The sequence below is a fragment of the Carlito syrichta genome, unplaced genomic scaffold (genome assembly GCF_000164805.1).
Source record: "Carlito syrichta isolate Samal-C Ts95f unplaced genomic scaffold, Tarsius_syrichta-2.0.1 Scaffold171376, whole genome shotgun sequence".
Lineage (NCBI taxonomy): Eukaryota > Metazoa > Chordata > Mammalia > Primates > Tarsiidae > Carlito > Carlito syrichta.
In genome coordinates, this window is record NW_007115472.1 from 295,399 (window position 1) to 311,534 (window position 16,136).

Genomic DNA, 16,136 nt, shown 5'->3' on the forward strand with positions numbered 1-16,136 from the left:
CGGTGCCCGCTGGCCGGCGCCATTCTCGTAGAGAGGAACTGCGGCGCGGCCTGTGGCCATGGCGCTGTTCCCGGCTTTTGCGGAGGTCACTGAGGTCCCCGATGGCGGCAGCTCCAGGAAAGGTGAGCACACAGGCGGGTGGAAGAAGGCACTCGGCTGGCTTCAGTCTCGGCCCTGGCCTCGGGTTTGTTTATCCGCTAGTATCCCAGAGTTCTGCACGCACCGCAAAGACTTCTGGGGAGGGCTCCAGTCTTCTCCCGGGTCTGGGACCCAAAGGCTCTTTTGGGGCGAGGGTGTTAAGAGTTACGGAAGGTGGTCTGGAGCTGGGGCTTCTGTGACCATATTGAGGATCCTGTTCTCTCTCATAGCTTCAGTTATTTCACCCTAAAATTGGGAGTGATGGGCCGGACGCGGTGGCTCCTACCTGTAGTTCCAGCACTTGGGGAGGCCGAGGCAGGATTGCTTGAGCCCAGTAGTTCGAGACCAGCCTGGGCAACTTGGCGAGACCTTATCTGTAAAAATAAAAATGGGAATGATGGGGCTTGACGACCAAAGGAGATAACTGATGCAAATGCTGAATTTTTTTTTTCTCCCATATTCTTTCCTATCGTACCTATTTCTGAAATGCTTAGTAGGTTTATCTCTTTGACCGGGCCCAGAGCTGGGGGTTAGGATGCGGAGCCTAAACAGTTTCTCTCCAGAAGAGGAGGCACCGCACCTAGTGAAAGAACTAACATTTGTTTCCCGAGGGCCTACTGTGTCAGGTTATGGCGTCACGTATTTAAGGCCCAACAGCCCAGGAGCGCGGCATTGTTAAAAATTAAGGCACGCAGTGAATTCACGTAAGAAGTGATTCGTTCTAAATCAGGAGCCTTACCGTGGCAGGGCCCAGTTGTGTTTGACACTTCTGTTATTTCCTGTCATAGTTCCTACACATCTCTGTAATTTCTGCTATAATTAGTGTACCCTTTCTAGACTTTCTAGACTGTAACCTCCATGAAGTTGGTACAGTGTTTGTTCATCGTAGAATACTTAATCCCCTAGCACAGGTCTAGAATATAATAGGTGTTCAAAATAAATATTTGCTGGATGTACAGACCAACAGTAGGTGCTTAATAGTGTGTTCCATGTGTGCACCCAAAAAAGCAAAATAAATAAATAAATAGTACAGTTCAGGGGCCCCGGCACAGTGACTCATACCTGTAATCCCAGAACTTTGGGAGGCCGAGGTGGGAGGATCGCTTGAGATCAGTGTTGTGCAAACGACTAGGTAAGGCCTGAGTCGCAGGGTGGTAAAAAGAATTTGCCAAGACAGTTATGAATTTAGAAAGGCAGATCTATTTAAGGGAAGATTTATTTGAATGAGTACTACGGGCAGCAGAGGGGAGAGATGCTGCCTGCTGTCTGCCAAGAGGCAGGGGCCAGAGGGAATTTTTACTGGGGTGCTGGGGAAATCAGAGCAGTGTCAGGCTGTGCTGGGAAGTGTCCATGCTGTATCAGGGAATCAGTAATATACGAGAGATTTGCAAGGGGAATTGTCTCATGTAATACATGTTGGGGTCTGCAAGAAGGAAATTATTTATGCATGACAGATTTTGCAAGACAGCTGATGGTTGTGGTGTTCTGTTTTTTAACATAAGGTTAGTTTACTGCTTTTTTATTTACACTGGTTGGGTCAGTAAAGGTTTGCTTACGACAATGACCTGCAACTGTTTAACAAGCTTTTACAACTTCTGCTGGGGTTAACACAGTTCTTGAAACATCTGTAAAATCCCACCCTGAGACTCCCCTCCTCATTGTAATTATTTAATTTTTGCTGGCCTAATTATTTCTTCACAGACTGAAGTTCGAGACTAGCCTAGGCAACATGGCGAGTCTTTCCAAAAATAAAAAAATTTAGCTGGGTGTGGTGGCATGCACCTGTGGTCCCAGCTACTTGGGAGGCTGAGGTGGGAGGATTGTCTGAGTCCAGGAGATTGAGGCTGCCGTGAGCTGTGATCATGCTACTGCACCCCAGCCTGAGTGAGACCCTGACTCAAAAAAAAAAAAAAAAAAAAAGACTATGTAGGAGCTAATTTTTGGATGAATCTCCAAAAATGTAGGAGTTGGACAAATAAAGACAGTGGAAGGGCATTCCAGGGCCTTCAGAGGTCTGCAGGAGAAAAGTATGGGACACTTGCAGAGAACTGCAGATAATCCAGTTTGGAAATACAGTGGAATAAAGGGAAGATTTGACCAAAAAAAAAAAAAAAGAGAGAGACTGAGCATGGTGGTTCACACCTCTAATCCTGGCACTTTGGAATGCTGAGATGAGAGATTGCTTGAGCCTCGAAGTTTGAGACCAGCTGGGCAACATGGTGGCACATGCCTAAAAATTTAGCTAGGCATGGTGGCACATGCCTGTAGTTCCATCTATTTAGGAGGCTGAGGTGGAAGAATCGCATGAGTCCAGCAGGTCGAGGCTGTGATGGCCATAAGTGTGCTACTGCACTCTAGCTTGGGTGACAGAGAGAGCCCCTCAAAAAAAAAAGGGAGTCTTGGGCAATATAGTTGGGGGTTGGTGGAGCGTGAGGATAGTGGTCTCTAATAACAGGTCAAGACTTTTTCCTTTTACTGTGGGAGGGGGAAACTGAAGGCTTGAGGGGAGTGTTCCTCTTGTCCTGAATCTTCACCAGAATTTATTGAGCATTGTCTGGGCACCCAGCATCAGGAAAATGTATGTGAAAGTGCTTTTTATTAATTTATTTTGAGTTAAGGTGTCACTTTGTCATCCAGGCTGGAGTGAGTGGCACAATCACAGCTCACATTGAATTTTTTGATTTTTTTCAGAGACAAGGTCTCACAAGGCTAGTCTTGAACAAGCAGTCCTCCTGCCTTGGCCTCCCAAAGTGCTGGGATTAAAGTCATGAGCCCATGCTAAGCCTGAAAATGTACCATTGCATTCTAGCCTGGGCTAAAGAAAGAAAGACTAAAGAGAGAATTGTCTTTCTAAAACAGTTACACATAACATAATCATTTATAATGAAATTAATTGTAATTTTAAAATATTTACTTACCAGTCATTGTTCAGATTTTCCAGGTTGTGTCAAAAATTGCCTTTTATAGCTGACTTGTTCACATCAGTTTTCAAAAACACCCTGACATTGCCTGTTGTGGACACATCTCACAGGTCTTTTCAGTGCAGGACTTTCCTGTGTGACTGATCCATTTGGCAGCTGGGGCTGTTTGTCCTGTAGACATTTCCCACCAGATCCTCCTGTAGGCATTTCCCACCATTTCCCACCAGATTTGTGTGTATGTATATATATACACACACACATATACACACACACACACACACACACACACACACACACACACACACACACACAGATATACATATATAAAAAAATACCTATATATATATATAATACAGGTAAAGTTTGATCCTCTCTTTGGTCCTTACTTTGCCTGGTTTGAGAAGATCAGGTACCTTTATTGATGTTGTCAACCCCCCAACTCCCCACCCCAGCAGTATCCTGCTACTACCAATCCCTTTCTTATATTATTATGGTAAATATTCAGGGCTCACTTATGAGTGAGAACATGTGGTACTCTGTTCTTTGTTTCTGTGGTAGATCACTGGTATTATTGACTCTAAATCCATTCAAGTTGCTGCAGACCATATGTTTGTCCTTCTTTATGGCTGCGAAATATTCCATTGTGTATATGTGCCACATTTTTTTAGTCCAGTCCAGTTTTGATGGGCAGCATGGTTGGTTCCATGTTTTTGTTACTGTGAATAGTGCTGCAATAAACATGCTTATACGGTGTCTCTTTTGTAGAATGCTTTGAGTTCCTCCAGGTATATTCCCAGTAGGGGGTTTGCTGGGTTATATGGAAGGTCAATTTCTAGTTCTTTTAGAATCACTGCACAGTTTTCCATAGAGGTTGAACTAGTTTGCATTCCCACCAGCAGTGTAGAAGTGTGCCCTTTTCTCCGCCTCCTTGCCTAGATCTGTTTTATTTATTTTTTATTTTTTTATTTTTTTGAGTTGGAGTCTCACTTTGTCACCCAGACTGGAGTGCAGTGACATGCTCCCGGCTACCGCAGCCTCGACCTGCTGGGCTCCGGCGATCCTTCCGCCTCAGCCTTCCAAGTAGCTGGAACTACAGGTGCACGCTACCACACCCAGCTAATTTTTTGATTTATTGTAGAGATGAGGTCTCGCCAAGTTGCCCAGGTGGGTCTTAAACCCGCAGGCTCAGGCAATCCACTCACCTTAGCCTCCCAAAGCGCTGAGATTACAGGCTGAGCCACCAAGACTGGTGCATCTGTTTTATTAATGATGGCCATACTTACTGGGGTTAGGTGGTACCTCAATGTGGTTTTGATTTGCATTCCTCTGATGATTAGTGAGACTGAGCACTTTTTCATGTGTTTGTTGGCAGCCCATATATCTGAGAAGTGTCTGTTCGTGTCTTTTGCCCACTTTTTTTTTTTTTTTTTTTTGGAGTTGGAGTCTCACTGTGTCACCCAGACTGGAGTGCAGTGGCTACTCCCGGCCACCGCAGCGTTGACCTGTTGGGCTCTGGTGATCCTTCCGCCTCAGCCTTCCAAGTAGCTGGAACTACAGGCACCCGCTACCACGCCCAGCTGAATTTTTGATTTATTGTAGAGATGAGGTCTCACCAAAGTTGCCCAGGCGGGTCTCGAACCCGCGGGCTCAGGCAATCCACTCACCTCAGCCTCCCAAAGCACGGGATTACAGGCTGAGCCACCGAGCCCGGCTTGCCCACTTTTTAAATGGGGCTGTTTGTTTTTTTTCTTTTGGCATGTTTGAGTTCCTTATAGATCTTGGATGTTAGGCCTTTGTTAGATATATAGTTGGCAAATATTTTTTTCCATTCTGTGGGCTGTCTCCCCACTCTCTTGATGGTTTCTTAAGCTTTGCAGAAGCTTTTCAGTTTAATAAGGACCCACTTGTCTATCTTACCTCTTATGGCATGGACACCTGGGGTTTTGATCAGGAATTGATTGCCTACTCCAATTTCTGTAAGGGTGTCTCCTGCATTTTCTAAGATTCTTACAGTTTGAAGTTTTACGTTTAGGCCTTTGATTCATTTAGAGTTGACTTTTGTGTATGGTGATAGGTAGGGGTCCTGTTTCAATCTTCTGCATGTGATCCGCCAGTTTTCCCAGCACCACTTACTGAATAGGTTCTCCTCCAGTGGTTGTTGGTGGAGGCTTTGTTGAAGATGAATTGGTTGAGGAATTAAGGTTTTGCTTCCAGAGTCTCTGTCCTGTTCCATTGGTCCATATGCCTGTTCTTGTACCAATACCAGGCTGTTTTGATTATTGTGGTAGTAAAGTTTAAAGTCTGAAAGTGTGATACTTCCCGCTTTGTTTCTTTTTTTTTAAATTAAACAAAACGCTTCATTTAGTAATAAGTCAATAAGAGAATTGGATGAGACTTAGGACTGAAATGATGTAGTTCTCCATGATGATCAAAGCCAGATTTTTCACCTCAACCTCCAACATTTCACAAAGATTAAGGCCATACCTAAAGCAACTCTGAACACACATTCCCCCAAGCCTCCATCTCATGGCGTGTTTCCTGCGCAGAACAACCAGTGCTCACACACAGTAGACCCTCTAAATAATAATAATAACGATATGGTCCAAACCCCATGAACTCAAGGAAGGACTGAAGTCCTTGCAGGGAAACTCAAGTAGGGCTGGAGCCAAGGCTCAAACCAAACACCCAGACAGATGACCGCAGCCCACTTTCTTAACTCCTAAAACTACTACATCCTGCACTCTCTCAGGGGACCTGTTCCAGCCTTTGGAGGATGCTGGCAGCTGAGCTTTTTGGCCTTTGCTGCCAGCAGCACCTGATTCCTGCTTCCCACTTCGGACCAGCTCACTGCTGGCCTGTGTCCTCTTGCTTTGTTTCTTTTGCTAAGGATTGTTTTAGCTTTTCCTGGTTGTTTACATTTCCATATATATTTCTGTATTGTCATTTCCAGGTCTGAGAAGAATGATGTTGATAATTTAATTGGTATTGAGTTGAATCTGTAGATTGTCTTTGGTAGGATGAACATCTTAACAATGTTGATTCTTCCTATCCACAAGCTTGATATTTTTTCATTTGTTTGTATCTTCTTGGATTTCTTTGAGCAGTGTTTTGTAGTTTTCATTGTAAAGGTCTTTTACTTCTCTTGTTAGGAAGATGCTGAGTTCTTTCATTTTTGTGTGTGTGGCTATTGTGAGTGGGATTGTGCTTTTTTTTGGTTCTCTGCCTGTTTGTTAGTGGTGTATAGGAATGTGACTGTCTTTTGCACATTTATTTTGTATCCTGAGACTTTGCCAAAATCCTTTATCAGTGCAAGGACGTTTTTGACAGATTCTCTTGGATTTTCGAGGTATAGGATCATATCAGCAAAGAGGGATAATTTCTTTTTCTATTTGGATACCCCTGATTTCCTTCTCTTGTCTAATTGCTATCACTAGGACTTCCAACACAATGTTGAACAGGAGGGGTGAGAGTGGGCAGCCTTGTCTTCAAGGAAAATGAGTTTTCAGGGAAAAGAGAGTTGGGCAAGGCCCAAGTCTCCGCAAAAAGTAAAAAGTTAGCTGGGTTTGGTGGCATACACCTGTAGTCCCAGCTACTTGGGAGGCTGAGGTAGGAGGACCACTTGAGTCCAGGAGGTTGAGGCTGCAGTGAGCTGTGAACTTGCCACTGCACTCCTACCTGGGTGACAGAGTAAGACAAAAACAACAGCAACAAAAGAAATTGCTGAGCAAAAAAAAAAAAAAAAAAAAGGTGCAGAGAGCTTAATTATTTTGTTCAGAGTCACACAACTAAAAAAGAGTAACCAGTCTGAACATGGGACTCCAGAGCTTTGTGATCAACCATGCTAGGATATTAGAATGTTGGCATTTTGGTGGTTTGAATGTTACCTTTGGAATTCCCAGGCCTCTTCAGGTTGTATGTTCACTCCCATGGAAGGGCTGGCTTTGCTCAGGTGGTACTCACCTCTGAGTTCACTTAAACAAACTTGTTATCAGCACTATCTTGTTATAATAGAATGAGTAGTGGGTGTAGAGGTTGAGATATTTTATCCAATTATGAATAAGAGTTTGTTTTTAAAATTTAAATGTTTGCATGACCATTCCTTCCTTCCTCTATCTGAATTGAATTTAATAATTTTCTCAGGTATTGGAGAAACAGGCTTATATAATAAACATATCACAAAAAGTATTTCAGCCTAAAGTATTCAGTGATGATTCATTATTATTATCTTCTGCCAAATTACCGTGGATTTTTACATGTGCCACATTTCCACCAGGCCTGTTTTGTTAGGCAGTGAGTAGTTCTCAAGTGACTTTTCTGCCTGACATGTCCACCTTCTTCCTTTCTAGGATGTGTATAAAATGTAAGGCAGAGTGTTAATTTCCAGACGAGTTCCAACCTGTGATTTACATACTAACTCGCAGGGACAAAGACTTTGTCAGCTGGCCAGATTCTCTCTCTCAGCCCTAGGCATTGGTATCCTACTGGTCTTCTCTGTCAGTGTTATATCCTGCTCAGTATTGACAGTTACTTAATGCATATTTAATTTCCATCAACTATGTAAATTATGTGCAGTTGTAACTGTTGGAAACGATTTTAAAATCTGATTAACAACGTGTCTTTTTGGTTTTTGTTTCGTTTTATTTTTGAGTTGGAGTCTCACTCCAGGCCCAGGTTGGAGTACAGTGGCATGCTCACGGCCACCCCAGTGTCGACCTACCATCTCAGGAGATCCTTCCACCTCAGCCTTACAAGTAGTGGGAACTATAGGTGTGCGCTACCACACCTGGCTCATTTTTTATTTATTGTAGAGTTGAGGTCTTGCCAAGTTGCCCAGGCTGGTCTCGAACCCGTGGGCTCAGGCAATCCACTTGCCTCAGCCTCCCAAAGTGCTGGGATTATAGGCTAAGCTACACATCTTTTAATCTCAGATAACTTTCTCTGGGATTCTGTTTGACTAAAATTGAATTGAACAGTCCTGGCGTGTTACGTGCCCAGATAGGGTTATGATTATACGCACCATATGGGCAGAACTTTCTGGTTCATCACTGTGCCCAATGCCTGGACCTCGGCCAAGGTCAATAGCTTAAATCCTTACAGGGACCAGGGCCTGTGACACCATAGGAAGCAGCACTGGACACACAGTAGGTATTCAATAGTGTATTGAGTGATTAAATGTACATTTACTTGAAGAATGGAAGAGTTATAATAGTTGTACTTTGTACCTAGATCATGGATTATGTGAAGATTCCCCATTTCTTCAGGTTGTTCAATTGAGAGAACTTGGGGTATAGATGCAGAGGTGTGGGCCATAGCCTTGCTTATGTGTACATTCGGCAGATGTGCGTAAGTCCAGCTGGTGGTGCCAAGGCTCTGTGCAGGTATGGGGGTACAAGGGCGCGTGGTCATGAACTCTGCCCTCATGTGTTTGTGGTTTGACAAGGGATGAGGAAGGGCACTGGAGACTTGAGTATAAGAGTTGTAAACCAGTGGGATGTTTGTTGACTGGCAGAATATTTGTGATTGTATCTTTTTTCTGTTGCCCCTTTCTGTGGTATCCCAGTGATCGTGGCTGATCTGGGCCCTTGAGGACTGAGTTGTTTACCTGGCTTGGGATGTAGTGGGAAGACTGACGTGCAGAGGATGTGGGCACACTGTGAAAATGGCCGTATAGCCCATGTAACAGTTGTCAGGAGACTTCAGGGAACCCCTGCCGAGTTGAGGAGGTGAAGAGAGTGCCCTGGGGTGGTGAGGGTCCTGGAGCAGATTCCTGAGCTAGGTCTGGTGCGTGCTCTTGATCGCATGACCTCACATCTTGGGCCTCCAGCTGTTGATGTGTAAGTGAGGGTAGTGTCAGGCTGTGCCCTGAGAGCCTCCTCAGATGTCCTGAACCCCCAACCAGAGCACCCTGCCTTTTCTCTTCTGCATGTTGGACTTCTTAGAAAGATTCTGTTTGACAGGTGAGTTCCTTGGCTAAGAACAGTTTGGAAATCTATGGACTTGGTGATCTCTAAAACCCGCCATGTCCAGCACCTGGTGACTGTGCCTCATAATAGTCTATACTCATTTGTGCTAATATGCTACCAAAACACAAAACAAAGCCACCCTCTTGTCAGGTGGTTGAGATAAAGGTCATACAGAGGGTCCATGATTTTGCAGGTTCAAAACCCAAGAGTTTGAATTCTCTGTAAGCAGGTTTTATCACAGTGGTCTTAAATGGCAAAGCCTCCATTGTGTTCTCAAAGAACCTTGTACCTTCTGAAGGACTTGGGAGAGTCACATACTTCATATTGTTGCAATGTCTGCATTTCTTTACATTTCCTCCCTGCTGTCATCACTACTTAGACTATTTATGTAAAACAACACAAGGATTGCCAGAGTTGCTTTCCTGTGTCCTGTCTGTTCCATCTTTTCCCACTTTTCTCTTCCTTTGTTCATGATAGAATCTGATTATCATGGACATAATTGTGATCTCAATGAGCCACAGGAACTGTCTTCAGTATCTTTTGCCAGGAGTTAGGCCCAAGGGAAGGGAACCAACCCCAGAAGGGAAAGGAAGTGTCAGGGGAAGAGAGCATGAGCAGTTGCATAGCTGCATACTGGGCGTGGCCTCACCCATGGCTAAATCTCTCTAAGCCTAGGTTCTTCCTCCTTCCTCGGATGTAGAGTGGAGCTTGTAAGGCCTCCCCTGGAGCCTCGTTGTGAGGATAGAAAAACGGAGAACCAGACTGGCATTGGCCTCCTGTGGCACCTGGCCTAGAAGCTCGCGCATCTTTCCTATCTTCCTGTGTGCTTCATGTACCTTTCCTTCTTTGGAATTTTCTTTCCATCCTCTTTCCCCCTTTTCTCACAAACATTGGTTGTCTACTTGCTGTTTGCCAGGCAGTGCTCTAGGTGCCAGGGATACAGCAGTGATGAAAACAGAACCCCTGTCCTCAGGGAGCATGTGTTCTGGTATCTCCTCCTCACTAAGATGCAGTTACCCTACAGGACTAGTAGCCAAACTATATAAAGATCTCTCGAAACTGAATAACAAAAAGACAATCCAGTTTGAAAATGGGTAAAGAATTTGAATGGATAATTCTTCAGAGAACATCTGTGGATGGCCAATACAAACATGAAAGGGTGCTCAACATCATTAGTCATGAGGGAAATGGAATTCACAACCACATTAAGATACCACCTCACACCCTTTAGGATGACTGTAATAAAAAGACAGATAGTAACAAGTGTTGGCAAGAATGGAGAGATTGGCACTCTCATGCACTGTTGATAGAAATCTGAAATGCTGCTTTGGAAAACAGTCTCGGCAGCTCCCCCAAATGCTAAACATAAGTTAACAGATGACCCAGTAGTTCTGCTGCTGGTATCTGCCAGGAGAAATGGAAACATGTTTATGTAGAAATATGGACATGAATATTCATAGCAGCATTTTTCATAATAGCCAAAACGAGGAAATAGTCTAAGTGTCCATCAACTGATGAATAGATAAAATGTGGTATATCCATAAACTGGAATAATAGTTGGCAATAAACAGGAGTGAAGTACTGATATATGCTACAGCATGGATGAAGCTTGAAAACATTATGCCAAGTGAGAGAAGCTGGTCCAAAAGACCACATATAGTGTATAAGCTCATTTATAGTAAATGTCTAAAACAGGCAAATCTGAAGAGATAGAAAGGAGATTAGTGGTTGCCCAGGGGTGAAGGGGGTGATGGGAGCAGATTGCTGATAGGTATGAGGTTTCCTTTTGGGATGATAAAGATGTCCTAGAGTTTTGGGAATGACTGTACAACTTTGTGAATACACTAAAAACCATTAAATTGTACACTTCAAAAGAATGAACTTTGTATTATGTAAATTCTCTCTCTCTTTTTTTGAGACAGGGTCTCACTGTGTCACCCAAGCCAGAGTGCAGTAGCATATTCCCGGCTCACTGCAACCTTGACCTCCTGGGCTCAAGAGATCCTATCACCTCAGCCTCCTGAGTAGCTGGCTGGCACTACAGGCATGTACGACCATGCCCAGCTGATTTTTGTATTTTTTGTGGAGATGTGGTCTCCCTATACTGCCCAGGTTGTAAATTATATCTCAATAAAACATTAAGAATGCTGTTACCCTTTTCTCTTCTGTCTTCAACTATTTCCTGGGTTCTTTCTTCTCAGTGTGTGAATATGCACTGGCCTCCATCCCGTGACAAAACAGGGCAACATACGACCTTCTTTGCAGACTCCCTTGCTACTACCAGCCCATGGTTTTTTCTTCCCTTCACAGCTAAGACTTCTAAAAGTTAGAAATTAAGTTATTTATACTGAATTCATTGTAGAAAAGTTAGAACTTATGTATTACCAGAAATAAGAAAACTTTAGATATTTAATATCACTGCCTAGAGATACTCATTACAGTGTTAACATTTGTATAGTTTTACCATTGAAAGTTGGCATCTTTTTATGTCCAAGAGGAGTGCTGTTTTAAGGACAGGTTTGTTAAGTTAGTTTACTCAGGTAGAGCACGAATTATTTTTTAAAGGGTCTTCTATGATAACATTAAGCATGTTGGGCTTTTAGGCATGATTTGACTTTTTAACTTTTAGGAATTGTCTAAATCAAATGTGGGATCACTGAAGCCTAAAGCTTTGGAAGCACTCACGCTCATTAGATGGCATTCATGGAATACATGAATATGTGACGTCGCGTTGCTTGTAGGCCACGCTTGTTATGTGGCTTCTGCTCCCGGGAGCAGAATCACTGGGAGTTTCAGCCTTAAGTGTTTTAAGTGCGAAAGGGCTGTGTGCTGTGAAATCAGCATTTCACAGGTTCTGTTCCACTTGTGTGGACTGCTCTACATGTCTGACTGACATTGGCTGTGAACTGGGATGCCAGCTGACCAGATGGATGGATGTCCTGCTGTAGGAGTCGTACGGAGCTGATGTCACTGATCTTTCTCCCTTTTGTGTGTGCAGAGTTGGATTGGCTGAGCAACCCCAGCTTTTGTGTCGGATCCATAGCGTCCCTGAGTCAGCAGGCTGAAGCGGCTGCTGCCTTTGTTTCTGAAGAGTCACCACTGATAAGGTAGTGACAGATGGGTTTTTTGGTCAGTCTACTCTCTATAGCTTAACTTAAATGATGCTCCTTAGAAAACCCTGGGGTAAGAGAGCTAAAGGAAAACTCTTGAAGTAATGAGGTGATCTTTGACTATTTTCCCTTACCTCACTCTTCCAGATGGTTCCTTTTTTTCTTTGCTTTGCAGCAGCAAGTACATGACACAGTTAGTGCCTATAATTAGGCCATGAGGGAAATGGCATCATTGTTATTCTTAAGTAACTTTACTAACCTCATTAGTAACCTTTAGAATATTGTAATTCCAATGTTTCTTTAGCTACATTTTCGACACTTTTGTAAAAATAGAAGGAGCTTGTATAACATAGTAGGAGAAAAATCCCAAGAGAATGTCAGGGAAAGCAAGATGGCACACATCTCAACCCAACTGTGAAAGGGCTTTGTTTTAGATCACTGAACTGAGAACTATGCTGTCTCACATGTGCAGACTAGCTGGTTTCATTAATAGGGCGAAGACCCCGTGAACTTTGAGCTCTAGTGTGTAAGAAGCTTTTGGAAATTGGGAATAGTTGGTACACGAAAGGGCCTTTGTAGGTTTTTATAATGAGGAGGAAGAGCTCCTTCTTCTCTTTAGGACTACAATTAATTTTTTTCCATTAAGAAGATGTTAGTGTAATATGGGGCACTGAAAATAAACCTTTTATGTTTTAAAAAATACTATATTTGATAAAATAAGTAGTAAGTTGCTTTCACTTAAAGATGTATAAGTATGAAAGTATAGGTTTAGAAACTTAAAATTTAGAATCTTTTAGCCTGTTTTTTAAATTCAAGTTCAATTCTTAAGCCTCTAAGGCAGAGGTCCCCAACCTTTTTGGCATCAGGGACTGGTTTCGTGAAAGACAGTTTTTCCATGAACTGGGTGCAATGTGTGGTCAAACCTCACGCTCATGTTAATCTGCATTTGCAGCTGCTCCCAGCGCTAGCATCACCTCCTCAACTCCACCTGGGATCATCAGGCAAAATTCTCCTAAGGAGTGCGCAACCTAGATCCCTTACACACACAATTCACAATAGGGTTCATGCTCCTATGAGAATCTAATGCTGTGGCTGACCTGACAGGAGGCAGAGCTCTGCTTGCCTGTCACTCGCCTCCTGCTGTGTGGCCTGATTTCTAACTGGCCACGGACTGGTACTGGTCCGTGGCCCAGGGGTTCGGGACCTCTGCTTTAAGGTAAGGGGTAACCGAGGAAGGTACTGTGTAATATATGAGCAAATAGCAAATCTCCATGAGTGTTTATGGAGTTCCCCTTTACATACTTATTCACTTATTCTAAAGTTGATTTCCCCAAACAGGAGTCCTTTGAAGCCAGAGTCTTCAGATGAAAGTGACCCTAGCAAAAAGGTCAAACAAACAAGCAGAAAAAAGAAAAAAGAGAAAAAGAAAAAAAGGAAGCATCACAAGAAGACAAAGAGAAAACATGGACTATCGAGTAGCAGTGGGTCTGAACCAGACACGGATTCTGAGAAGGACAGACCTCTCAGAAGTGGCAGAGGCAGTAAGAAGGAGTCTGAGAAACCGAGGTGGGCTGCACTTCTCAAGTACCTGGGATATGTTCGGTCTTCACTTTTTCTCTTGCTCATTGCCACAAGTTAGGCATTTTAGTAGCTCTTTAGCCCATCAGCCAGAAGAACTCTAGCCTTAGATCAGCTTAAAAAAGGAAAAAAAATGTAGCAGCTGATTTTATTTGAGAAATGTTATTTAGACACAGTCATGATTGTGTCAGGTCTGAGTGGGATTTTTGACAGATGGCAGATGGACCACACAGCAGGCAGAGAGGCCAGTACCCTACAGAGGGAAGGGTTCCACCACCGCGGGTTGTCAGCCTCTGTGCGTCTAGAAGGTCGGAAGCGTCTTATTATCTTCCTTGATGAACCTTCCTTCAGTCATGCCTGTGACTCCTGTGTGTCCACAGGATGACGTGCCTTCTGATTAAGGTTAACGTAGCGTGTAGGTGCCTGCTCTGTGTGTCATTTTCCTTCTCACTGTGTGGGAGCCACTGTGGGGAGGTGTGGAGAAGTTCCTGGTCACAGCACTTCTGTCCTTGGGGCTTCACTCCTCGTTCACACAGAGACATCTCACTCTGCTGTCTGCGTGAGCACGCCGTTCGGGCACTCTGCAGTGCGGTTGTGACGTATGTGCTCGTATGGCTTTTTCTCTGCTTAGTTGAGCATCCTACGCAGAGAGGGGTTTGCTTGTAGTTGGGACAGGCAGTGTGTGGTGAAGCTACCTGAATTGCTCATTTAGCTTTTCACTTTTCTTGCTCATATGGGCTAGAAGAGAGAACATTTAAGAACCTGCCTAAGACACCCTTAAAAGAGAAACTGCCGTGGAGATGCATCTCTTTGGGATTATTTACTTGGGTCATGTGCTTGGAGTCCCCTGGCTGCCAGTGAATGTTCCAGGCAAGTCCAGAGTGTGGCCCTTGGTGTTTCTTGAGAGGCACATAACCTCCTGGGACCCTCTGTCATCAGCTCGCTGTGGCGAGCACCACAGGCCCAGAGCGCGGGGGAGTCGAATGTGTATCTCGGGGGCCATGTCTGTGACCCAGGCTTACTGTGTGGTGGAAAAAAGTCAAGCAGAGATATCCTGAGTATGACGGACTTTCTAAGGATGGGAGCTGTGTCGACCTGCTTAGCATTTCTCAACTTGACACCAGGGCCTGTGCTTTCCCATTATGTAACTGAATGAGGGAATATGGTACTGGACCCTTGCTTTTTCGAGTCTTTAAAGCCAGCTATGTCAACCGTTGTACATCTGAAGATTCATCTTTTAGTAACGTGGCCTTTTTTACAGCTGAGGAAAGTGAGTTCAAAGGATTTCCCAGAACCACACAGGAGCTCTCTCTAGATCATGGAGTCTAGTCAACTAGAGAGCCTTGGCCTTATCATGTCAAATGTTACTGTCTCTTGGTCGTTTGTGCTCCAGGTGGCACTTCCAAGCTTGTTGATGCTTCATGGAACGAATACGCCTACTGCGACCTGAGTGGGCTATTCTTGCCCTTCTCCCTTTCTTCTTGCTGGTGGCTTCTGGTGCCTTTCGGGCAGGTGACCCAGGGAGTTGTTGATTTCCACATAGCAAAGGACTAAGATGTGAGCGGGCTGCGAGCATCTTCCCGTGTTGTCGGGAGAGGCTTCATGAGGGTGGCACACCCATGGGACTGTCTTTTGGGGTGATCGAGGCTGACCTCCCCAGAGGCCACTGCCCATTGACTTACGTTTCCCAGGCTGAGCTTTTCTCCAGCCTTCCTTGCACACAGCCCAATCCATGTCCTGCTTCCTTAGTGCAGGGCGGGGAGGGAAGAGGGCTTGTGTACCCTTGGAGTGTCTGCAGCTAGCCCCTCCTCCTTTCTCCCAGTGGCTTTCTGTCTCCTTCTGGAATGCATCTGTGTCTTTTCCATGAGCTCTTCTTTTGTCACCCCCTTCACAGCTGTTCTGAGGGGAATGTGTGCAGGTCTCTGTTGTTGTGACCTGAGGCTCACAGTCAACAGCTGTTTACTGAGCAGCTATTTTTTGTTCCTGAAATGCTGTTCCCTTGTATTCCCTGCTTCCAGAATCTTCATTTTTTATCTGGGCAGAGCTAAAAAGCAAAGATGGAGCAGTAGTTCATGACTGCTTTGATGACTTTGGCAGCTTCTTGTATCTATAGCATCATGAACTGGTTTTCTTTAGAAGAAAGAAGTCGGGTGCTAGAAAAACCTTCCCTCCCTTTCAGTGACCACCATGGAAGTGCTTTCTTTAGTATCTGAACTGAAAGCCCGCCTGCCCTACCCCAGTTCAGAAAGCTAAGTCGGGGCCTTGTCTTCAGTGGACTCTTGACTCTACCATCTGTGGGCGAGGCCAGATGTGTGAGCAAAACACTGAACATAGAGTTCAGGCTCTAAGTGAGGCTGAGTCCGGGCTTGAGGGGCCATGGAGGCTGGACACTGCAGAACCGTGCCTCTTTTTTTTTTTTTTTTTAA

At 44.4% G+C, this 16,136-nt stretch overlaps 1 protein-coding gene across 1 annotated transcript in view; it reads left to right on the forward strand.

Annotated features, from left to right (window-relative positions):
• The first annotated feature begins 52 nt into the window (after positions 1-52).
• NRDE2 (NRDE-2, necessary for RNA interference, domain containing) overlaps positions 53-16,136 on the forward strand; it is a 45,700-nt gene continuing 29,616 nt past the window's right edge. The window contains exons 1-3 of the mRNA XM_021709305.1: positions 53-122; positions 12,021-12,129; positions 13,471-13,698. Of these exons, the coding sequence (XP_021564980.1) occupies positions 59-122; positions 12,021-12,129; positions 13,471-13,698 (401 nt within the window). The 5' untranslated portion in view covers positions 53-58. The remainder of the gene's footprint in view (positions 123-12,020; positions 12,130-13,470; positions 13,699-16,136) is intronic.